Genomic DNA, 26,664 nt, shown 5'->3' on the forward strand with positions numbered 1-26,664 from the left:
TCACTAAAAAAACTCCACTATTCATTCTCTCTGTTAAAAACACTCAAATTACAGTCTTATTCACATATCACTATCACTGAATACTACAACTGATGTGCCAAGATTTATAAGGCAAAGGAAGAAAAACAAAGACTCCACACCACCAAAGCACGTTCCTACTTTAACTACTCACATTTTCCACTCTCACATATCACTGAGAATAAAAATAATATAGGTTCCTCCTAAATATATACTGAAATATACGAGAGAGAACCCTAGAAGATATTCACACTTGCAGTGAATTAGATTTAGTTTCCAATACTGATGATGACTCTACCCTTCAGAAGTTCACTTTTTTTTGTAGAAGAATGCAAAATTATCCCACAGTTTGAAAAAGAAAATAGACAAACAAAAATATTTCTTGCTTGTTCTAATTCATTTACAACTCCCTTACTGTATTTCTATTAATATGTATAGTATTTTGCTAAATATCAAATAAATGCAACTAGCAGACAGAGGAAATACTATTGGTCCTCTCAGAAATAGGATGAATACTAAATACATTATTTTCTATTATCCTACCATGGCTTCATTTTTATCTTCTATATGTGCAGAGGTTGGGATCCCTTCTCCCAGTAAAAAACCCAATCTTGTCATTAATTCTTGTGCTGCAGGAGAACAGCTAGAGTCTTTATCAGGCTTTGCTTTGGAGAGAAGAGGGAGGGAAAAAAAAGATTACAGTCTTATCCTTGGAAACTGTTACAAGAAGCAGAAAAAATACAGTCAAGTTTGAACACCAACTTTTCTGTCAGCAATATATTATCTAAGAGCAGCTGATGCCATTTAACTTTTTTGTCCTTTAGGCTTTAAAGTGTTGGTGTGTCTTGAATGCTTTGTATATCGTGCACAAATTTCAGGGAGGAGAAAACCTTGGCAGTTAAAAAAAAGAAATGGTTAGGTGCAACCAGTTATGTGTATTAAGAAAAGACAAACAATTCATCACTGGATTGACAACTAATATGATGATTATCATCTACCTATAGCATTAAGCTCAGCAGTGTCACAATTCAGTGTCAGATTGAAATTCTATTCAAGTAGTTTTTTTAGATTTTTTTTCTGTAAAAGTTACAAATTTGAGAAGTGGAGGTGAGTAACAGATGTTTTGCAGTCTCACAGTTAACACTGCAACTAATGCCATACATTTTTGCTGTGTTTGCTATGCAAAGGATGTGACTTCAGCTTTAAAGTTCCTAGCTTTTCTAATTACAAAAATATGTAATTTTATCAGTACAGGGCTGTTTTACCTTTTAGTGTTCAGGCATACTGAAACTGCAAGCTCAAAAAGAGGCACCCCTCAATAAAAACAGCCATTGAATAATGGCATATTTGTTAGCTATTTTCAATCACTTACTTCTTTAGGGAAAACACTTGCTCTTAATATAACTTCTCACAAACTCACTTCTCCTGCCATTTTATTTGATGGTCACAGCTTTGGCAACACCTACCAATCTGTAAAACCCCATCCCTAACAACAACATTTACACAGTATTCAGGTCCGTTATCCATTAAAAAAAGAACACAATCTGTAGGCCTGTCCTGTTCTCAGGTATAAATACTCAATCTATCAAGGAGCATGATGTAATAGCTTACATCAGGAATTTTCAGCTAGCAAACTGCTGGCTGATTCAATCACCACTAGGACCCTGCAGAGAGAGGAGAAAAGCAGGAGCACTTGTAATGCTACTTCCCAACAGCGCAGTCTGGGCAAGGCATTGAGCCTGTGGATCCCCACTAGCACCCTACTTCTCCTCACCCATACTGCCATCTCACCACCCTGAAGAGCGCAGTCCTGGCTCTAACTTCTCGCTAAGATTTCAGTGTAAGTCAGCCTATCTTCCCATGCAAATCCTCTGGCCATCCCAGTTCTGACTTAGTCCTCCCACCCGTCTCTCTTCACTCCTACAATCTACCCTAGCTATACAGTCCCACCTCCATCATGCTCTGAGCAAGCTCTTGAGAGCTACCCCCCTACACTTCAGCAAGGTACAAGGTCCCCAAAGGCACTCCCCACAGTGCTCTCTCGGACAGCTTTCTGCAGTACCTAGACCAAAGTGGGGACATTCAAAGTTTTACTGGGATATTATATGGAGACTCCATATAACAACCAGTTCCTAGTTGACGAGGAATGCCTCAGAGATGAGTGAAGAAGGAGGGAGAGAAACATCAATGTGTGGACTTACTGAGTAAGTTTAAAAGCAGAAAGACAGATTCGAACAACTTTCATTATTCACTCCAGCTCAGTGTCCCTTAGAACATATATTTTTTTAATGCCATGGATGGCTTAAGGTATTTTTCTGGATGATCTAATTATCTGATTCTTATTTAATAAAGCTGAAAAGAAGTCTATGAAATTGCGTAATTTTTCTGAAAGCAGGTAATGCACTTTTTTTTATCTCAGAATATTTTGCAAATCCACTGGTCTTTGAGTGTTTGACTGGAAAACATATTTTCTCCATAATACTTGTAGTCATTTTGAATATTACAATTACACTTTACAATTACGATCTTGGAAATTATTTATTTTGTTAACTCAACTTCTTCATTCTTCCACCAAAAGTTACAACAACAAGATTAGTTTTCTTTTAGTAAAAATTTAACCTTTGTCTGGTTTGATCAGAGCTTAGACGTAACACTAAAGTCAGTTAAGCAACAGAGACAAAAGGCAGTAGTCTGAGGTGTTCAGTTCAACAACCACTGATTAATACCTAAATATTAGAGCTTAACTTCGACTTCCGTAATCTGTCTATCAGGTAATACAACTCTATCAAGAGGAAGACCATCATGAGATGAGCCCCTTTAGGTAAGGGAGACGAGGACTGTGTGCTCTCCCAGTTGCACGCCCAATCTTAACAATTGCACTAGAAGGGCTGCCAAGTGGAGGCACAAAGAAGACGAGGCTAACCAAAATATGCCAAATAGGGCATAGAGAAGCAGAATCAGAAAGTGAAAACATTTACAGTGAGTTCTATTTTCATTATTAAATATTAAAAAATGGATTTTTTTGAACAAAACATTCCTTTTTGAACATATGATTTCCTTTAAAATAATAACAACAAAAAATCTTCAGCTCGAATATGATCAGTTACATGCAGTGACTTTAATGACATCAGTTAAACTGAAACATACTACAATGCATATAAAATCAAGATTACAGCACACATACTCATACACCCAATTAAGGATCCTTTTGCTTTGACCGTGACATTCACTGAAGCTGCACTTTGTTATGCGCTATTCAAAGTCAATAAACATGAAATTTTTCAAGACTACCACTTAACTCTAGGGAGGTAGCTTTTACCAGTTTTGCTAATATACATGTCTACTATTACTGCCCTCTTATTTACCAATCTTTTCTGGAACTTCTAAAATGAAGTATTGTATCCAGCGCGGAGCTCCACACATGGAATCAATTTACATGAAAACAAATTAGGTAGGCTTCTGGCATACATAGTAATCAAAATCACATGGACATAATTTTGTCTGCAGCATGCATACAGGTCCAAGAATTAAGAGATTTATAAAGATCTCATAAGCATACTGGTAAGCACCTCCTTAAAACAGGCACGTGAAATTTGCAAAACGTTCCTACAGATAAAGAATCAAATTTCATTATTACACAGGCTCCTTTGTATCATTCTTTTTAAAATGAATAACTGTTGTATCAAATAAAATAAAGAATGATTGGAGAGGGATTCTTACCATTTTGATTGGGTTCTCCTTGCTCTGACCCTTTTCTCAGTGGTAGAATTGCTTCACCTGGCACTCTAGGACTTTCCACATACTTGGGCTTCCTGATCGGACCTGAAGTGGGAAAGAGCTGAGTGCATCTAATTTTTTTCCAGCTGGACTGCAAGTTTCAAATGTACAGTGTGTATCCTCAGAGGTCTAAATAAAGTAGACCTATTTCTTACACACACGGCTGCTTCAGTGAAGTCTAGTGAACTGCTGCTCTTACAAGAAAGAAAAGCTCTGTTTGGGCTCACTTTCTGGAATGTAAACTCTGCTGGAAAACAAAAGCAATCTGCTTGATGAGACAATCCTGAAACAGTTTTCTGCACATGTCACTTTAGTGAATGACTTTTTCATGTTCAAACTTAGACAGCTTTCTATGGCCTCTTCTATTCAAACTTTTATCTTCCATTTCAACAGGAAGATAATATTGTTATTAACATCTCTGAAACTAGGAGAAAAAGATTACAAGCAGATAGCTTGCAACATTAATACACTAAATACCTCAAATCCAAAAAGCTTTATATTGCTAGGTAGTTTCTCCAACTACTGATGCATGCTCTGATCCTAAAGAAAGGTGAAGGTATGTTCAAAAAAAGTGATAGTGGCAATTGATGGTTTCTGACATCATGAAACAGTGTCTTCCTAATCCACGTACATATTAAGTTCAAATATCACTTTTCAGTATTAAAAAAAAGAGTCAATACACACATATACACGTATTAAAAATTAATTTGATACTCTCTCAGCTTTATGCTTTGTTTTAAAGTTATTTACCATCCAGTTCTTTGCTAAATATGGTTTAGGAACAACCACAGGAAACACTGAATGCACAATGGTATTCCTGGCCAGCAAAGTACTTAACAGAACGAGAATGATGCTGCCCTCTAACGGTTTACCAGAAAAAGGATACTGCTTTTATTAAATCAACATCAGCTTGTACTACAACACAAACTGAAGGCTGAAATTCTGATATTAATTCAGCTACTGACAGTATTGGCAGGAAGACTGCTACACTGATGCACAGTATGTCGCAGAGCTGGAACTCCACTATGTAATTATACACATCCAGAATAAAATAAGTAAACAGAATTTTACAACAATATATATTTGCAACATTAAGAGAGGGAAAACTCGTGAACAGGAAGACTTACCAAGTTACACACTACAAAGCTAAATTGCCCTAAATTTCCATTGAGACAAGCTTAATTTCTTGTAATGTGTGTGATAAACCCCCTTTTAACTTTCAGAGTTTTAGTGAGCTTGAGGCATGGTAAGGTCATTCTAATGGCTTGACAAGAAGAATCTAAGGATTAGCTGGAAGCTCCTACAAACACAGTGAGTTCCTGGGCTTAAGAAAGACAGACAGTTATTTCTAGGGATTTGCCCAATTCTTGTCAATAGAAAAAGATTTTCCCTTCATATTTAAATATGATCTCATGTTATATTATTGAGTCACAGTCTCAGGTTCTCTGCTATAATACAACATTATCACGGGACTAGGAATTTTTTTACTTGAAAAAGCACAACATGCTGCAGATGATTTTTAAATACCTACTTTAGGCCACAGTGTCAAAGCATTAGAGAAAACCACTCCACTTATAACTTTCTACTTTTGCATCTTGTATGTTCGTATACTATTCTTATTATATATAATAATAAAATAAAATCAGAGCCTCAGAATCAAGCACTCACTTCTTGGGTTATTTCAGGATGAATGTTTTCTGTGTAACTCCACAGAATCCTGGACTTAGAGTTACATGATCATGTAATGTTTTTACAAGGAACCTCAATGTTGAATTCTGTCAAATTCAGATCAGAGAAGCTGAAACAAAGTTGAACTTAAGTATTAAATTATATCTATCCTCTGAAGTGCTCTATAACATTATATATCCTAAGTCTGGAAGAGAAACAACTACAAATTGATTTTATTTTGGAATGTTTTATTTTTGGGGAAAAAAGTGGCGCTTTTCGAAAAGTCTTTCAAAAAGAATGCTTTTCAACTCTGACCAGCTCAGCAAAAAATGCTCAAAACCTCCATGCTCCTCATGAACACTCTAAAGGTTTACAAGAAAGGTTGTGATGAATGCAGATGCAGTAACAAGGATCAGAGAATAAATCAGAAAAGTTAATTTGCTACTACAGCAATGTTTAAGCAGTACATCTGTAAAATACAAAAAACATCCCAGGGGTCAAAGTTTTATCATATTGCTTTTTGCATTCTAAACATCACCAATAAAGACAACAAAAATTTGGAGCCTATTTTTCAAACTTTCCCAACTTACCCATTTTAATCACAATAGTACAGAGAATCCCAGTTAGTAAACTACTATAACTGATCCAGCACAAAATAAATTTTAATAAATACTCTATCCTAACAGCTCATATGCTCAGTGATTTTACATGTCTATAACATGCTTATTTTTCAACAGTGTATCTTCACAAGTTTTGCTATAATTTTTAAAGAGTAGTATTTTTGATGGAAGTACTTAATATTTATAATGCATAAAGATTTCACATAAAACTCAAATTGATTTAAGGATTTTTTTAAATGACAGTTTGTAGTATTTCAATCGTTTAGGCTCACTGAATAATAAATTAGATACTTCTTGACTGAGAAATCATGCATTTCTGAAAAGAAAGGAGTGAAGAAAGGTTTGAGATGAGTAATCTTTTACGTTGGAACCAGAATATCACAAATGAAGTACCAGATTAAAAATTTGATTTTACAGCTATAACTTCAACAGTTAAAGGCTAATATAACAAACACATTTCCTCCCTCATTTTCTAATCTTTCCCTCCTACAAAAAGTTCACAAACTTCTCAAGTTGAAGTATAAGTCTCATGACAGGAGAGAGGTCTATTAACTAGTTAACTTACACTAGGGAACATAAAAAACAGAGGCTACTAGTAAATTTCAAAGAATTGCCAAAGTAATTTTTCACTATTTCTGGAGCCAATATTTGTCAATCATGATGATGCCACAGCATCTATAGCTGCTTCTTCTCTCAGTATATATGATCAATTATAACAATATGCATAAACATTACTGCAGCATTTGAGAAATACTGACTTTAATTAGCTTTACAAAGAATTTTTAGATAAACCTAACAGTGGTATTTTCCTTAAGTCAAGTATCTCTTTATTCTAACTTACAAAATATAACCAAGGTAGAGTTTTCAAACCAAGGGATATGGCTGTCCAAAAAATCCCCTAAACAACATGAGATTCCACCTAATGTAAAACTGATAACTTTAAAATTAAAAAGGATTAATACACTGGAATCATAAAAATGACAAAAAAAGTAAAAACTGAGTTTCAGACCTACAAAATAACAATCACATTGTGCCTTAAGTGCTACTTTGACACTTCAGACCTTTAGGTCTCACTTTTCTCCTTTCACACCAGTAACACAGGGATACACATTTACCTACCTCTCACAGAATTTAACACTTAAGTGTTTGCAATGTTTGCATAAAACAGAATTGGCTTTCTGGTTAGAATCACAGAATCAGTAAGGCTGGAAGGGACCTCTGGAGATCATCTAGTCCAACCCCCCTGCTCAGCAGGGTCACCTAGAGCATGTTAGACAGGGTTGCATCCAGGCGGGCCTTCAATATCTCCAGAGAAGGAGACTCCACAACCTCTCTGGGCAACCTGTTCCAGTTCTCCGTCACCCTCACAGGGAAGAAATTCCCCCTCACGTTCAGGCAGAACTTCCTGTGGTTCAGTTTTTGCCCATTTCTTCTCAGTATGGTGCATTCAAGTTCCACACTCCATGGAAAGAATTCTAGCAGGCTGGCTTCAATTCTCCTCTCCTCCTCCCTGTCAGTATGTAACTTCGGACTGCACTTCTGGTTTTCAGTTTTTCCTCCTTTTTTCTGGTCTGCAGATCTCTCTCAGTAACAAAGCAAATCCTGTTCAGAAAGCACCTTGGACAGACACTGCAGGACTGATGCTAGCTATATTGCCCAGTCTTTGTCAAGTTGTTTTTCTTGTCTTCAATTCGGGTATTCAAATAGTACTCTTGTACATGACTCAAAATTCAAGAGCACACAAAGTTCTCGGTGACATCCTGTATTTTGTTTATGAAAACATGTCACAGAAATTCAGGCAGTGCCACTTGTAGTCATAAAGTGTCCCATCCTTCACTCTGGCAGCAGCCTCAGGTACTTCGTTAAGTCTCTGAAAACTACACTGATTTTTGGCTAGTATTCATGTGTAATTTAAGCTGACAATTGTTTTTAAAGGAAAACTGCAACTCTACAGTCTGGCCTTAGGCTCCCAAGGTAAGCATTACCCCATTAAGTATAATGGGGTAAGATACCAGAAAAAAATATGGCCTGCTAGATCACAGAGCTACATAAATTGTGCCCCAGGTAGATGACTTGGTTCTGTAACAGTGCTGAGGCACTTCATTCCTGGACTTATCTCTTCTTTCAGACTGCCACATAAGAATGTAAACTTTGAATATGGTGATAACTGTTTTGAAATATATATCTATATTCCTCCGTAGAGACTGAAATTACTACAAATTTGTAACTAAAATATAGCTTACTTGCAAACCACCACCAGAGAGTGCTCTTTCAACACTGTATCATAATGGGGGAAAAAGTGGGCTACTTGCCTCGGTGGAAGCAACTAAAAATACATTCCTTTGAAACAAAACCACATTCTTTAAGGAGACAATAGCCCAAATCTCTCAAATGTAAGCAGAACTATATTTAGATGCATCGAAGTTGAACAACAAAGAGCAACTATTCTAAAAGAACCCAAACAACATGTAGCAGTCACATAAACTGGATCAGAATTGAAACAGCTTCAGGATATATTTTTAACATTCACGCTTTCAAAGCTGTGGAGCAGGCTAGAGTCTTCATTGAATTACCTTCTTTGTGAGCTCATGTAGAAGTGACTTCCAGTGCTTGCAATTCTGATAGGCGACATCAGTACATCAATAACTGGGAAAACTCACAGTAAGTGCAATTTCATGTCCTGCTCTAGAACAGGACACAAACTCATCCATGGATAAAAAACCTCGCCTGTTTAAATGTGAATTATATGTGCACAATGGAAGCTCTTCAAAAATGGAAGATGGTTGTATCAGGTCAGAGAAAAGGTTTTATCTAAGACAGTATTTTGCCCAGGGAAGAGAAGACTGAGGTGGGATCTTATCAATGTGTACAAGTACCTGAAGGGAGGGTGTCATGGGGACGGGGACAAGCTCTTTTCAACAGTCCCATGTGACAGGACAAGAGCCAATGGGCAAAAAGTGAACCACAGGAAGTTCCGCCTGAATGTGAGAGGGAATTTCTTCCCTGTGAGGGTGACGGAGAACTGGAACAGGTTGCCAGAGAGGTTGTGGAGTCTCCTTCTCTGGAGATATTGAAGGCCCGCCTGGATGCAACCCTGTCTAACATGCTCTAGGTGACCCTGCTGAGCAGGGGGGTTGGACTAGATGATCTCCAGAGGTCCCTTCCAGCCTTACTGATTCTGTGATCAGCAAAAGATACTAGATGGGCAACAAAGAGTGATGCACAGCTTCACCTGCTATTTGCCAACAAGTCGGGGATGTGATAACCAAAGGCAGCCTTAGCTGCAGTGATCATGAAATAATGGGTTTCAAGACCCTAACAGGAGTGAAAAAGGCAAATGACAGAGTACAGACAGAGGCTGGAATTTAGAAAAGCAGTCTTCAGCTTCAATTGTTAAGTCAGATCCCACAGAAAAGAGCTCAGGAAAGCTATCAGGTCTTTAAGCACAACCTCTTCCAAACAAAAACAGTCCATCCTGATACTCAGAAAAAAGTAGACATATCAGGAGACTGGCCTGGCTAAACATGGCTCATGATTGAACTAATGATTGAGCTTCAATACAAAAAGACAATATCAATATACAGGAGCTGGAAGAACAGACAGACTTCAAAGGTGGAATTTAGAAACACTGCTGGGCACACTGGGATGATGTTAGGAAAACCAAAGTTCACCTAGAGATCAAAGGAACAAGAAGAGTTTCCACTGCTACGTGCCTAGTAAAAGGCTTAACAAAGTTTGTGGCCTCACTGTTGAATGGTGTAGGGGGTAGCAACAGTGGATGCAGATGAGGCTGATATACTCTCCTTCCCTACCTCAGTCTTCACCTATTCTCTCCGAGGCCTCTGTGTTTAGAGATGGGGTTCAAGGGCAAATGAAACTACAAGCAGTGGATAAGGACTGAGTGAGGGATTGCTTGCGAGAACCTAATGCATGCAAGTCCAAGGGACCTGACAGGCTGCATCCAAGGGTATGGACAGAACTGGCTGGTGTTCTTGCAAGGCTCCTATCATCTCTGAAAGGTCACAGAGACTGGAGGAGGTCTCCAAAAACAGGAGAAAGGCGAATGTTGCACTCATCTTTAAAACAGGCCAAAAAGACAATCAAGGGAACTAGAGGCTAGCCAGCCTGATGTTGGGGGGAAAAAAATAAAATCATGCAGTGAGCCCTCCAGGAACACATTTCTGGGTATATGAAGAAGGTGATCAGCAACAGTCAGCACAGATTTATCAAGAGTAAATCATGTCTGACAACCTGATTGCCTTCTACGATAAAATGACTGGGTCCGTCGACAAGAAGAGAGCAGAGATGTCATTTACCTCAACTGTATCTAACCTTTGATACTGTCTTCCACAAATATTCCTGTATCCAATTTAGGATGTTACAGTCTGGATAAAGATGAGTAAAACACTAATAGGATGATCAGGCTCAGAAGAGAGTGACAAGTGGGAGTACTGCAGGGTCCATCCTGAAAACTCTCTCGTTTAACATCTTTATCAATAACCCACAGGAGGCAATGGAGTACTCATCAAGTTGGCAGAAGAAAAAAAATTGGAGGGAGCAGTCAACACATTTGAGGGCAAAATTACCATCCAGGAGAAGTCAGAGAGGCTGGAGGAATGAATGACAAGAACCTTATGAAATTCAGCAAGGACAAAGTCCCGCCTCTGGGAAGGATTAACCTCTTGCTATGATAAAGACTGGGGACTGACCAGCTGGGGAGCACCTCTGCTGTCTTGGCAGACTGCAAGCTGAACATGAGCCAACAGAATGTCATGGCAGCAAAGATGGTCAACAGAATACTGGATTAGATGAACAGGACCACAGCCAGGAGATCATGGGAAATGATTATCCCCCTCAGCACTCATTGTATTTACAACACCACGCACAATTATGGATCTCCAATTCAAGAAAGATATCAATAAACTGAAGCAAATTCAACGGGGGCCACCCCACTGCAGGCAGACCTAACAGAAACTTTCAAATACCTACATGGAGCAGAGAAAATGGAGCTACGCTCTTTGTGATGAGAATGGCAGAAGATTTAGGATGACGGACACAAATAAGAGCAGTTCCAACTGGATGTAAGGGCGTTTGGGGGGGCTTTTTTTGTTTGTTTCTTTAAAAAAAAACACACACACACACACAAGAGGACAGTCAAGCACTGGAACAAATTACTCAGACAGGCTCTGCAGCCTCCATCCTTGGAGGTTTTCAGGATGAGACTGGAAAAAGCCCTGAGCCCCACTTTATAGCTGACCCTGCTTTGAGAGAAGAAGGTTGAAATAGAGATCTCTTAAAGTCCCTTCCAACCTGAGCTTATCGTATTAAGACACATGCTTAGGTTCATGCACATGAATAGCCTATTGTATGTAAAAGAGACTGTTTCCATGTATTCTTAAGCTTGGAGCACAAAACACAAATCTCAGGTGAAAATGGTCCTTTCACCTAGTCCAGTTTCAAGTATCAGGTAAGCTGATTAAGTAAACAGAAGTTCTATCAGACCTTTCAGGAAGACTCATCCAGCTGTCATCTTCTGCATCAACTAATGTCTTTGAAAGCGGAGCTGCCTTCTTTCTCTGTTCAAGCATGATGGTGTCGTCAATGCAATACAAGAAGATGCTGCCCAAAGACAGTGGCAGTATCTTTGTTTCACACCTTAAAGAATAACAATCACTTTTTGGAATCTCCTTTATTAACCAATTATTTTTGTTCTTGTAACTGACCCTCCTAAACCACAGTACAATTAACTATCATCCCTTCAGAGCTTCAATACTTGTTTAGCTACACTTACATAAAATTAGCAATCTAAGCAATGTTCATTCTAGCTTTCTAGAAAAAGAAACAACTTACTGTGACAGTTTTCCATTCACCATTCCCCTTCCCAGATAGAGTCCTCTCGCTGACAACTTCTTCCTCGTCCTCTTTATTTCTGCTCCTTTATTCACTTCCTTATTGAACTATTTCATTAAGGAAGCTTCTGACTCCAAAAGAACCAGTAGCTTTAGTTCTGCTGTTAATTTCTTGCTCTTTAGTAACTTAAGATGCAGCTTTTCTCTTCCCTCCTTTTATAGTTACAGTCAAGGGTTGAATTGGGGCCAGAAGTATTGGTATTCTTCCAAGCTCTTCCCACAAACAAAAAATCTCCCCTACACAAAAAAAAGCTCCCCCATCTCCTATGTAAATTATTAAAACACAGGGTCACTCACAGTCAACTGTGCAGATAGGATTGCGCTGCTTTCTGTGTTCCAGTGAAGCTGGAAGCTCAGCTTGCTCTGCCATGGTTTACCCTACCCTTGGGTTATGAGGTTCTAGTGACTGAGCTACTTGCAGACAAATGGGCAAAAAAAGCAGCTGTTACCACACATGCGCTGCAGCAAAGATGTTGCTCCATCTCAGTTATGTACATCTGTCATCATGCCTGTCCACTGCGACAGGAGTGATGAAATAGCTACCAGTGCCAACACACTGGACTCCTCACATACAAGGACTGATTTCAGACTGATTAGTTCAGACCCAAGCCTTTGAATACCTACCTAAGGGGTAGTGGATGAGAGAAATGGAATGAAAAGTGGAATGCTTGAGAACAGGACAGCAGTTTCAAAGAGATAGTAAGAGAGCCCTATGTTGGTCCAAGGAGTGCCCAGACTAGCAATTTCCAATCTGTTCTGAACAGATACTTGTAACCTGCTAAATGTTAAGGTCCCTCTGTGTTTTTCTCAGAGAGATTAGTCCAAATCTGAGAACTCATAATTACATTAATCAAGGAATAGGTATGCCTATGATGGCACAAAATCCTCTTAATCTGAAGGGAACTAAAATATACTCCTCACATTACACCTGCAGCTAATCCATACTGGCAGAAGCATTCTATTCTCTTTGAAGTCATCTGGACAAGAAAACTGCATAGAGTTATATAACATTCAAAGGGGAAGTCATTTAAAACATTCCATTCCTTTCCCACCATGACATTTTTTAGTTTATCTAAACTTGTGTATTAAAAGACAACTGAAGCAAACTAGAAGGTAAATTAATCTTTCAGAATTAGCAAATGTTCACACGAGTAAGAATAATATACCCGACAAGAAGGGAAAGGAAAAAAAGATACTTTTCCATAATTTTAAATTCTAAAATAAACTGCTTCTTTCTGGATTTATACATTACTTGAATAAAATTTCACAACTTTTATTTTGGTTTAATCATGTATTTTCATATTACACTACTGCTATATGATATCATAAATTACCAGAATTTAATGAGATATTCAAAATGTTCACAATAGCTTTTACTTAACAGGCTACAGTTAAAGAATCTACTTTCTTTCAAGTACCTTCTATCTATTAGCGTGTGACTTTTTTAAAAAGCTAAGAAATTAAGCACAAAACATACTTTTATTATTAACTGAATCCCTTACAGTGGTACTGAAATGCTAGTTTTTCAACAGTTTTATGTAGTAGATAGCCAGATTGAGAGTGGATGAAAGAATTCAAGAAGGAAAAGATTTGTCCAAATCTCAAAATACTCAAAATGTTGCATTTTGAAGCAATGACACTGGAGAGTAATACTTGCTCATGCAGTAGTGAAAAAGAGCAAGGATGTGAAATTAAACAAAAAAACAAACAAACAAAGAATACTCCCCTGAAGTCATGAACTAGGTCACCCACTAGCAAACTCAAAAGCTGCAATGAAAGGAGAAGCAGTAAAAGTGACTTATTACTAATTTAAACATTTTTCTCCTCCAGACATCACAGACCAGTTCTGTGCAAAAATTTCAACATCAATATCAACTACACAAAAACATAAAACATTTTACAGTGTGTTTTTTTATGCCAGAAAGCTCTTCCATGCATTATTTTAAAAATATTTACTCTGGGAAACATATTTTTATTCATTGATCATACAGCATAATTAAATAGATTTTTTAAAATCAGCAAATATAGATACAGGACGAGATAAATACATTCTATAGAACAAACACATTCGCTAGAAGAGTGCAGTATAAAAGAGTATTGAATATAAAGCCCTCAAATATACACATTTTCATGAATATTAATGTAACTAGCTGTTACTGCATTAAATAGCTGCTATCAGTCTACAATTTTTTTTAAAAAAATTTACAACTCTGAAACACATTGCCAGGAAAATGTTACTGTTCTTGATTTATTAATCAAATTTTTTATTAAATGGATTTAGACTATATACTTTATCTTCAGACAGTGAACAATTTCAATTCAAGAAAGTTACACAAACTTATCACCGTGTGTGTGTGTGTGTGTGTGTGTGTGTGTGTGTGTGTGTAACCAACATGACTCGGTTACAGGAAGAGTTAGAACTACAAAACAGAAACAGAGGTAGAGCAAATTATGGTATTTTAAGGGACACTTTTTTCCTTAGTTCTATTACATTAGATACATTCAAATAGTTTTAAAAAAATTTAAAGCATCACTTACATTAAAAACCTATCACTAAGCAGTTCTGTGTGTTCAACTGTACATTGGGGGCAAGAAAGTTAGAATTTTATTCTAACAGAATTTATAACAACTTCATCAATACATTTTAGCTTCAAAACACTTATCTTTTTTTATGCAATCTTTGCTTCTTTCATCCACTTCATCCTGAAACAGCTCTGACTTACTACTCACATGCTACACATTGATTGCTTGAAAATCACTACAGCTAGTATCCTCTCTAATCTTATTATTCCCGCCCCAGTCTCTAACCAGATCATTTATATAAAAGCAACTTCCATCAGCTCGAATTTGTTGAAAGTTAAAGGAATAGCACAGAATGTTTTTATCACTCATGGCATCTTATCAACTAGTTAAGTACTTCCACAAAACAATGTTGATTGTTTCTCTTGCAGATTTAAAATGAAAAGCGGAATTCATAATGCCTTCAAAATCATTCCACTGTGATATACAGCCAAAAAAAGAAAAGGACATGGCAAAGATCTCTTGAGGTTCTGAAATGCTTTGAATGCACTGGTATTTATGTATAAAAGCCACAGGGTCACAATAAAACAGTTAAAGACTCCGTTAGAAGAATGCGCATCATTTTAAATCATGCAGTTGTGAAGTTGGTAAGATATCATCTCATATCTACCTAAAATGCAGTTAAGTTTTCTCAACAGTAATAAAATCAGGGGTAAGAGGCTGGCCTCCCTTAATCTTCAGCAAAAATCCTATTTCTTTCTTCATTACACTCCTCCTAGCTTTTAAAGTTATTACACAAATCACTTGTAATTGGAGGTAAAACACTAAAATATTCTGTGCTCAAATTTTTTACTTGAACTGTCAAAACCAATCCAAATTACTTGAACATGAAATAACAAAAATATTATTTTGAAAGGAAAAAATATTTAGATGACTTAACTAAGAATACTTTCTAGAAATTTTACTTATTATCCTCTGGTAATCCTTCGAGTACAGATTTTACTTTAATTTTATGTCAAATGGTTTATTAATCAAGACATTTCTCAGTGCTGACAAAAATAAACTTTCACCATCCTTTGTCCTTCAACATCATAAACATTACAACAAAAGAACTTCAGAACTGTTGAGTGTCTTCTCAAATAATAGAAATATGGACAATTTCACCTGACGCTCAAGCTTTGACCTGAATGAACTCAAGTGGTGCTACTGTGTTGGAATGATTTGTATGTACAGAACACTGATAAAAAGGGAACCAGATGGAGCACCTTATTTAGTAAGGCTCACACAAAAGCACATGGTCATTTCTAAGGACACAAGCTTAGAAAATTAGTAAATTTTTTTGCCACAACTTCAGCAGCAACTTATCTATACATTTATACTCTTTTATATAGATGTGTATGTATGTGTATATATATATATATACACACACACACATATATACACACATACACACACACGTGTGTATATTTATGTATATCCACAAGTAAAAATATTCTCAAAAGAATACTACTCTAAAGCAATCATTAAAAATAACAGATCACTCTTATACAGTCACTAACATATGCACAAAATAATGTTTTTGTAGCTGTCCTCTACCTACCTGAAATACTACTCATAAATAATTGGTTTTAAACATACTCAGACATTTCAATTTAGGTATTTGCTAAACCCATAAGAATACATCTTTGCCACATGAGGAAATATATTTCATTTAAGCACCAATTATCTTTTTTTTCCCTGGGAATATGCAAAGAATATTCACTGTTCTTTTTCTTATTGCAAAATATTAGTATGACTTTATTGTTACTTTTATATAAATTGTGTTAAAAATGCATCAAAGTATTATGAAGATTTTAGTTATCAATTTCATTTTACCTGGAGACTTTTTGTTTGATCTTGACTGCATCAAGAAACACTGCCGTGGCAGCAAAGGTGAAGATGGCAAAGACATGGAGACTCCTTTAGCCAAGTTCATTCTATAAATATCCTCAGAGACAGGCTGATTGCCAATGGGAAAATCAGCATTGTTGCCAGATGTTGCAATAACCTGCAAGGCATTCCCTGGGCAGGAGTCACCTGCTAAAAAAAATTTCATCATCAGTTATGTGATATAGCAAAATAAAAATCAGACAATTACACTGACATACAAATACTCAATACAGAAAAACGTATTTTGACCAGCAATAAGTTAGCATGATCTCTCTTACTACTTACCTTTCACTGCAGAATCTAGGTAATCACTAAAAAACTTTAGATGCCCAAAATTAGAGAGAGTAATATCACTTAGGAGAGCTGGAGAAGAAAAGAAAAGCTTACATCCAGTAAGATTAGCACTTTTCAGACTTCATCCTCAGATGCAAACCATGTTCCATATGAAGACAGAAGCATTTCTATAATTGAAAAGTTATTTCAGGATCACTGTGGTATCTTGAATGTCAAAGTCATCTGACAGCATTTTTTTAATTGAATTAGTTAAGACAGAAGTTTAATTAGTGACCTCCAACACTTAATTAAAAGGTGGCTTACAGAAAGATGACCAACAGATGACCAATCTATGCTTGGCATGGTTATTTTTCTGCTTAAAACCAACAAGTCTGGTTATGTGTAGTTTGACAGTGATTTTCCCCCCCCCTTTATCTAAGGAAAAAGCAAGCTTTTCCTTAAAAGAAAAATTAGTTCACAATATAAAGGTTAGGAAGCACAACAAAATAGGAAAACGCACCCAAAATAGGGAAATGTGCCCTGTCAGTGCAGAAATGTAGTTTCAGCTAAATGAAATATGTGTTTGCAAAACATACTGGAAAAAATACATTGCTCCCAGTAATAATTCAAAGACAGAAGAAATACATGTTAAAATTGCTGTTTCTGTAGGCAGACGACAGTAACAGAGCTGAAAAACAAAGGTTAACAATAACAATAACAGGTTAACAGCTTTTAATGTCCAAATTAGGATAGTGCTCAATCGTTTACATAAATTCTTATTCAAATTGAATCAGTATGCACAAAAATAAAAAGTGAAATGATGAAAGGTAGTGACCAGAGTAATTTTTAGATCAATCTGTACAGTAACCAGAAGCATGGCTAAAGTAAAGGAACCCAAAGTGCAACTGAGAGAAAAACAGACAAAATAACAAACATTTTGTTTTAAACAATTTCAAGTAAGAACTCCTAATATCAGGTCTACTTATGTACAGGAAAGAAATATTTTAGTTAAATGGGGCTCTACAAGACTTGCGTTTCTTCTGTCATCATTAACAGCCTTCAATTTTTAACAGGTGTTTTAACAGGCCTGATGTTTAAACTCTATTTTTCCAAAGCTGCATATATTTAAGATGATTTGTTTTTTTTCTAACCGCATATTTTTTCTCAGAAGAGATACATGAGGACTATGTATCTCTACATTAAATGACTTGAAAGAAAGCTATGTTAGATTTAAGCCGTTCTTAACATTTCATAATTGTAAAACTTCCTCTCTTACTCCTCTGAAACCAAGCTACCACCTTCAAAAACTTCTCTCAGTTTATATGAAATTCGTAGCAACAGAAAATGATTTCAAGGGAACCACACTAACCTAATCAAGTCATGACAGAAATTAAAAACTAGATAACTGTAATGGTACACTCTTTTTTTTTAAAAAAAAAAGTCAATTGCAACTATTTTAGGCACATAACTATTACAGGAATATAACTATCAGTTTAAAACAACAAAAAGAGTTTCACTGTTTAGTAAGCTAGCAGCAACACACTATGCTTAAAAACATGCAGTCTAAGTACATAATTTTAAGTCTAAACATTTTTAGCGATTATAATTACATGTTTGAGAGTTTTGAAAATGCCAAGGTAACTAAATCACTGAGTTCCCATTTACTCTCCATGGAAACCCAGTAGCTAACGGGCTCCTTTGGTGTTCTTCTAGAAATGCTGTTCATACTCAAAGATCAGCATTGGCTATTATTTCAACTAAACTTTGACAACAATTACTTTTAAACATAGACTTAAGATTAGGTATATTCTTATTTATGCAGTATAGCACCTATGAGTTTGCTTCATGAATTAGTTGAAGAAAACACAGAGAAACCAGTTCTTATGCTCCATTTTTCACTTCGGACACAGGCAAAACCCAAAAAAGTAGCATGGTATAACAGCTAACTACAAGTAGAAAATATTTACATTGTTGCTAGGGTTTTTTTCTCTACATATTGCCAAGGTTGCAATTTGGACACTGTGTAAGCATTCCAATTGAAATGTTAGCAAGAGGGTGCAAGGGAGGAGAGAACAACAAACAGAAGTTACTTCCTCCCCCTTCAGGGTTATTAAGTACACATAGGCCTCCTCAGTTTCCGTTTTCCCCTTTCCTATGAAGGAAGGAATCGTCTTTGTATTATACTGAGTGACTTTTCATGCATCTTTGTCTGTTATAATCTGAAACATTATTTCATAAAAGAGCCCTACAGAAATATCACCAAGCTAAGTTCACTGCTGGAATAAGTCTACTATTGTCAGTAAACTGTATGACTAATTTACTTATGACAATGACTTGAAAAATATTTTTCCCTGTATGCAGACCAATCTGCCTTAGCAATTTTTTTTATAGCAATACTCTGATGTTTCACCACCGTGGACGCTGTGGGGAGAGGTGTAAAGATCAACTTTTCACAACTTGGATTCTAAGGGCAGTATGATTCAAAAAAACAAAACTCCCAAATATATACCACAGAAATTCTCCTTTTCAATCAGAAGTTTTCCTAATTTAACAAAAAGCTTTTGTTCGTTGTCATTCATATACCCTCGCCATTAAGATACAATAGCTCTTCCATTAGTGCAAAAGTTCATACCTTGAAAAAACCCAAACATTCCAACTTTGGCCTTTGAGGACTTAATTTCCCCAGTGTTGCTGGGCAACTATTAGACAGAAACCATCTCAAGAAAGCTGAAACTGTCCAGTGCTCCTCCAGAAAACAGAAAAACTGTTGACAAAAGGCTATGAGATTTCACATGGGCCAATCCCCCACTTGTGGCCTAAAAACAAAACAAAACAGACACCTCCCCCAGGAACTGATGGAAACTTCTGCATCATAATCCTCTGAACACTGCTCCAGGCATAGCCACTACTTGGATAACACAAATACGTTTTCTATGGGAAGATCTGTAACAGATAATAAATAGTAAATAGAAACCTTCAGCATTTGGATGCTAAAACCTTACACAGATTCAAAGGGAGGTTCATAGGGAAGGAACTTGTTGATGGTTAACTGAAAGCTACATTGAGTTCAGGAAGTCCCCAAGCCCATGAACAGTTAGAGGCTGGTGACAGCATAAGCACAGCAGCTGCTTTCCTTGTTTTCTCTCTGCCCTATGCATCCGCTTCTCTTTGTTCTTCCCACTGGCTTTCTCCCCAACAAAAGTAAACTCTCACTCCCCACAAAAAGCGAGCAACGAGTAAAGAGTTTTTTTCTTTTAGGAGGTTGGGAGGAAAGCTAGGCAGAAGATTTGGAAATATGTCCTGTCTCCATTTGATGCTATAATGAGGCTCATCTTTCTTCATAACCTAAAAGGAAGCCACAGCAGGAAGAATAGCTGTTTCGTGAGAATTCAAGACTGAGATGCTAAGTTCCAACATAGATTATCCAGTGCAACTGAACGTTAAAGTACCAGCCCTCAGGAGTAAACAATTTTATTATACAGTCATGGATCTATACCATAGCAAGAGTTAAAGCATACAATAAAAACAGAGATCTTTGGATGCAGTACATCACTTCCTCTACCTCTTGGTCCTATGGGACCTCTAAATCAATCCATAAATTTTAGTATTATACAGCATGAAGGGAGATCCTATGCCTACGTAGCTAACATGAACTGTGGCTGGTTACACTGTATAAATGATAGCGTGAAATGGCAAGCTTCGGTTTACCTGCTTATATCTTTCTTTCCTATGCCTCCAGATCCGTCCTGAATATTTCACTTATCCTAATTACATGTTTTCCATTTTGTATAAATTGGACTAATGAACAAACCCACACATCAAAACCAGCTTAAGGCAAAATTCCTCTAAAAAGATTGGACCTGCACAAATCACAAAACAGACTCAAAATGAGCAAGCTTGTGGGATCCACAAGGTAATATTTCATGCTTTTTTCACAGCAACTTAGTATTATGAAAAACACACTGGAAAAATGCATTAGTAACAGCTGGTAAAAGGACAACTTACTGCAATGAAGTCAAAATGTAATCAGCTGCCACACTCTGATGCACACAGAATACCAAAATTACTTGTTACTATCTCAAAGGTTATTCATTCAAAATATTTTAGCTACCATATTTTCAGAATAGTGCCATTTATTGTTTTAAATGTGCATTATATTTCTTGGTATTTACACCAATGTAATGCAGTCAAACATCAATTCTGGAATAGGAGAAATGTAACATCTCACTATTTTTTTAATAATATCAAGCTAAAAAAGATAAGGAACAGTCCTGTGAAATCACACTTTTTTATCCTTTAAACCCTCTGAACTGTATTTTCTACTGTCAAGGAGCCTCTGGACAACAAAGTTTCATAAGCATCAATCACAAGGAACCAGAGGTCCTAGTCAGGGGTCAAAGTATTCCTGTAAACAACCTAAAAGCTTTAAATAATTTTTTCTTAAAAGCTCTTTCAAAATGAAAATCAAATGGAAATCAAAACGCAGTGACACCTAGCAATGCAACAAGAAGGCTTAATCAGATTAACAAGTTTCTTTTATTCATTTATCTAGAACTTGAACTTTGCCTTAAGATGAAATGTTTTAGCTAATACTTTCGTTGAACAGAAAAGATAACTGAAAGGACAGACATTACAGTATATATGTTATTATTACACACAATAAAATGCTTCATTCTTCATTCAATACAAGTTGTGTGCTTGCTTAGAAACCAGAAGAATGTAAAATACTTCACCAGAACATGTGTTAACTAGAATATGGTGCAGATGTTGGAATTTGGATTATTTTAACATACAGGAATTCAGATTCTTTTAACATACAAGATTCCAACCTTCAAAACAGTGAAAGCTAATCAATGAAAATGCTGACTCCTTGATCAAGTCTCAATATTGACAGCAACTGCAGGACAGAAAATATCACACAGACTTCTCTCAATCAGTATTTCTGAGATAGCTACTTTTGTCTTTCTCACTCTTTATCTGTCTACTGAAATGGAGCAAAAACCTCTCAGATCACTTTAAAATACTTTGAATTAATATAATACTGTGCTATAACATAAGAAATCTTAAGTTCTGCACTTCTGCTTGAAGATATTAAAAAAAAAATCTATTAACACTACAGGAAAGTCTCCAAGGCTGACCTAGGGCCGCATTGTCTATCAAAGCCACTGCTGGCTTATGCTCACAGTTCTCAGGGATCAATAAACTGTTACAATAACCCCCCTCAGCATGGGGAAACACACCCAAGGACGCCCTACACTGCAGAGAAGGCCAAGCTCAAGGTGGGACCACGATGCACAAGGCCACCAGCCAGGACTCAACGCAGACTGGCTGGAGGGAGTGCCCTGCTGGTCCCAGTCTGTAGTGTTGATCTATGCTGGACCAGAAGGACAGAGCTTTAATTGGTTCGAGCGTGTCATGTGCGAGTGTCAAGTGACAGAACAGCTAGGTAGGATGGGTACTTATTCAACTTCTTGTGTTAGTCTGCACTGCAACTTTTGATTTCCATTCTTCAACATGACAATCTGATTTAGAACATAATCCTAGAAAGTAATACTAACACTTCTGTATGATGATGCACCATGAAACAATATCTTTTGAACAGAGAGATTTTTTAATCATCTAAGAACTTCAACATGTTGCTCAATAAGTATGCTGCTGAGGGCACTAAAATAGACATGATGGGAAGTCAGCCTACTCCTATGATACCATCATTTTCTTGGTAAGCAACATTTGTCTAACATGCATGCCTGCAAACTTTTCTAATGTTTCTTCTGGAATACAGGAGTTATTTGCCCACTATTAGTGTATTACTGTCACTAAAAACTGCAACTTCTACAAATATAGCCATTACTGAAAGTCTGTAAGGCTCTGCAGAGAATCTTGACCATGAAAAACTGTAAATGTGAGGTTAAGAGGCATAATTCCTTTGCTCTTTTAGAGGAAGTAAGAGAAGTTGAGAAAGACATGGAGCTACTGGAGAGAGTCCAGTGCAGGGCTACGAAGATGACCAGAGGGCTGGAGCATCTGCCCTACGAGGAACGGCTGCGAGAGCTGGGCCTCTTCAGCCTGCGGAAGAGCAGACTGAGGGGGGATCTGATCAATGTGTACAAGTACCTGAAGGGAGGGTGTCAAGGGGACGGGGACAAACTCTTTTCAGTTGTCCCATGTGACAGGACAAGAGGCAATGGGCGGAAATTGAAGCACAGGAAGTTCTGCCTGACCGTGAGGGGGAATTTCTTCCCTGTGAGAGTGACGGAGCACTGGAACAGGTTGCCCAGAGAGGCTGTGGAGTCTCCTTCTCTGGAGATATTCAAAGCCTGCCTGGATGCAAGCCAGCCTAACACGCTTTAGGTGACCCTGCTGAGCACGGAAGTTGGACTAGATGATCTCCAACCTTACTGATCCTATGATTCTAAGTATAATGGTCTGTGTTGAGACAGAACTAAATGGAGTTTTACACGGGGAATGCATGCAAGATTGCAACGACAGCAACAACAACAACAAAAAAAAATCCAACAATAGTTATTAGCTGCTTTACATACGATTTGTTCTTTTTACACCAAAAGGTCCATGACACCTCTGACAAAATTCATGAGTTTTCAGGAAAAGCACAGTAAAAAAACCTATAGCAATACATATGCACATACAGCACTATGAAATTTTATTTTAATTGCAATACACTGATAATTGGACTGTAAAAGACCTGTATCTAAAAATTTAAATGCTCACGTCTGCAGATGCATATATGCATAGGATCAGTCCAGGTTGCTGAGAAGGCAACCTAGGACAGAAAGAACCAAATGATTTGGTCTTTGCAGACAGAAGGTAACCACTCACCGCTATCACCATCACTGATCAAGAGTTGCCAGAAGATGCACGACAACTGAAATAGTTCATCCCCTTCTGGGGACAAGAAAACAGACTTGTAATGTAAAATACATGCATTATGAAAAAACAAAATGTGATTCTCATGCTCTTGAGACTCAATCACACTAGGTACGGAGTGGCCAGGAGAAAAAGAAAAAAAAAAAAAGAAAAAAAAGAGGAGAATCTAGTCTGAAAGGGGAAGAAAACTCATTATGGCCTGAGTAATTGGGCAGCAGTGAAGTATATTAGGTCAGAAACTAACCAAGTGAAGTTTGGAATAAAAGTTTTAAGGTCCAAATGGACAGTATTTGCCAATATTTCTTGTACTTGAATTTAACTGCTCACTCCCTGGCATTTATTTCTGAATACTAGATTACTTTTTCAGTACACGAATACTACTGTTCTTCTGTAGCACTAATCTAAAAAACAGTCATGTATTTTAAGAAATCAAGAGTGATAAAGAGAGGCTATTGCGACCCCTGAAGTAAATTCTATTTAAGTGTTTCATGAGCATTGTTTTTTTGTTTTTTTCTTTTATATATCCATGGGAGATATCACTGGAGTTAGCTTCTGGGAAAAGTCATTTACTACATAAAATGCTTACTGCTCAACAGAAAAGGAGTTTAAACTCTTAAATAACTATCAACAGATACACGAAATGGGCAAAGCAACACAGAATAGCCAAAACAGCTCCATATTTAAAGCATGAAACAGTAAGTCTTCTGTTGCAAGATATTTTTAAAATAACAACCAAAAGTCACACTGAAGCTTGAAAGTATTGCAGTACAAGTTCAATGTTCAAGCTAGTAGATGTGTAGTTTATGTGCCAGGAAGTCCCTTTGCACTTAAAATTCAAAGTCTAATGTTTTAGACAGTTTGGCTAGTAAATTTCAACCGAATTTGCATATTTAGCTTTAACATGCAAGCTTACTTTATTTAAGGATTGCAAGCTTTGAGTTTAACAAAAGGCTAGCTGAAGCTCTCACTGCTCTCAGCTTACTTACAGGTATGATAGTCAAATATCACTATTTAATGAGACATCATGCAAGGAAAGTGGGTGTCAAATACACAACTTAATTAAACAAGTTCAGCTGAGACACAAACCTCTACTGCTACAGGCAAATAACTTCAAAACTATTCAATCTGAAAAAATTATTATGTAAGGGTATTAATAAATAATTAGGTCTTCTGCTTGTCTAACCATTATTCTTTTTCTTTTTTTTAAAAAAAGTTGCAATTTAACTGCCATTGACTCCCCCCCCCCCAAAAAAAAATCTGTGTCAGTGAATTTAAGTGCAGCTATTTTAAAGTGCTGCACTAGCACTATCGGTCAACCTTTTAACAGTGGCCTACACTAAAATAAACCTGGAATGGGAGAAAGAAAAACAAACATGACAGAACGTTTAAGAAGCTGAGATTATACTTAGTATTCTCTTTGAAAAGTAAAATAGCTTTCAATGACTATTTTGTACTCTGAGTTGTGATTGCTAAATTGATAATCTCAGCTTCTTAATTACATTTGAACTGATGCAAATGAACCCCCAAAATTCCAAATTCAAAGTTTTCACTCAATTTGTGGATGTTCTTGAAGAGATTAGGCATACAAACAAAATAACTAAGAGCGTGCCAGCCTACAATAAACAGATTACAGAAATAAAAGCATCCATTCTATTCTTAACAGTCAAAAACCTTTACAGACTCATATTTAGGTCAAAGATATCTGTATAAAGATACTGGAATAAAAGGTGAAGGAAAAATAATGGAAACTAAGTCTCAAAACAGTAATATAAACAAGTGCAAGTCTGATCTACAGGAGAACAGAACAATATCCAAGAAAGATTTATGGATATGGAACTTCCCCCCTTCTCTCCCCAATTAAAAAAATCTGAACATAGAGATAGTTACTGTATTTATCATTTATACCCATAAACATTCTAATGCCTTTTATTTTATCCTCCAGAAATCAAACACTTATCAGTTCCCTACCTTTACAGCACTAAGGTATTATTTTCTAAATTTTATCTTTCTGTTGACATAATAATTTATCCCTTGTTGTCTAAGCACCATATGAAAGTCAAAGAACCCTTTAAACAGGAAAACACAAAAATCCCAACTACTTACCACCTTAATTTCTATAGAAATCAATAAAGTTTTCAAGCATGCTGTGTATTACATTTTATGTTAAACTTCTGATGGGATTTAGTGCAGGAAGAACACTGCAAGCTAAGCACAATACTTCTATTATTCATGTTCCTTCAGGCCTGATATTGGGTCAACAGAAAAACAATGCTCATGTTACTAAAAATCTAACTGAAATAACTGAGCACATTCTGTAGAAATTTAACATACAGGATTTTCTTTCCTTTTTCCATTACAAATATTTTATATTCAGTGTCTTTTATTTAGTAAAAAATGCAGATTCCCAGATATAGGCACTTTCTGCCATTAAGATATTAAGACATATAAACAAAAGTGTGTATTTCTAAATTGCTGGCAACATAGAAAACCAACAGGAAATATTGATATAAATCTGTATCTCTGTAGCTATGTAGAACTTCTTCTAAAATAATCATAATTAAGAAGGAATTTTGGCTTGTATTCTGAAGCTTATTAAATACATTCCTGATGCTATTCCTTCATGACAGCCATAGACAAGACTAATGTACCCGGGTAACTCTGTAGAACTAGACTTAAAACAACAGGCTTCTGACACCAATACCTTGAACTGTGACACTAAGATATGAAACTTTTGTGTTACACTTTAAAAAGGAGAACCCACTCCAAAAGAGGTCACAGTAGAGAATCTTCTCATGGTGAAAATGTCACCTGGTTATAGAGGTCAATTTAGCTTTGAAAAATCTCAAGGAAAGAAACTTCATAGTTTATTGCCGTTTGTGTTTTGCAAAGAATGAAGAAGACAGAGGAGAAAAACTCCCAACAGAGTTAAAGAAGAAACCCGGGGAACAGACGGACAGGCAGACACGACATTGTCTATGCAGAAGTCATAAGGTTTAGTGAGAGTTATACTAAGGGACACTCAACTAACAAGATTAGGTTTGTCAGTTTTTACTAAAACAGACACC

The 26,664-nt window shown here is 36.7% G+C and overlaps 1 protein-coding gene across 9 annotated transcripts in view; it reads right to left on the minus strand.

Annotated features, from left to right (window-relative positions):
• The window catches only part of TANC1 (tetratricopeptide repeat, ankyrin repeat and coiled-coil containing 1), a 105,751-nt gene that overhangs the window by 42,927 nt on the left and 36,160 nt on the right, over positions 1-26,664 (minus strand). For 4 of the 9 annotated variants that reach the window (XM_062578305.1, XM_062578308.1, XM_062578307.1 and 1 more), the window contains exons 3-5: positions 16,388-16,591; positions 3,739-3,840; positions 562-683 (exon numbers count right to left, since the gene is read on the minus strand). In XM_062578305.1, coding sequence (XP_062434289.1) covers positions 562-683; positions 3,739-3,840; positions 16,388-16,591 — 428 coding nt within the window. Of the gene's footprint in view, positions 1-561; positions 684-3,738; positions 3,841-11,933; positions 12,384-16,387; positions 16,592-16,828; positions 16,905-26,664 lie in introns of those variants that run through there. The other 5 variants (XM_062578306.1, XM_062578309.1, XM_062578311.1 and 2 more) reach the window with 4 other exon arrangements.

This window comes from Rhea pennata, chromosome 6 (assembly GCF_028389875.1).
Source record: "Rhea pennata isolate bPtePen1 chromosome 6, bPtePen1.pri, whole genome shotgun sequence".
Lineage (NCBI taxonomy): Eukaryota > Metazoa > Chordata > Aves > Rheiformes > Rheidae > Rhea > Rhea pennata.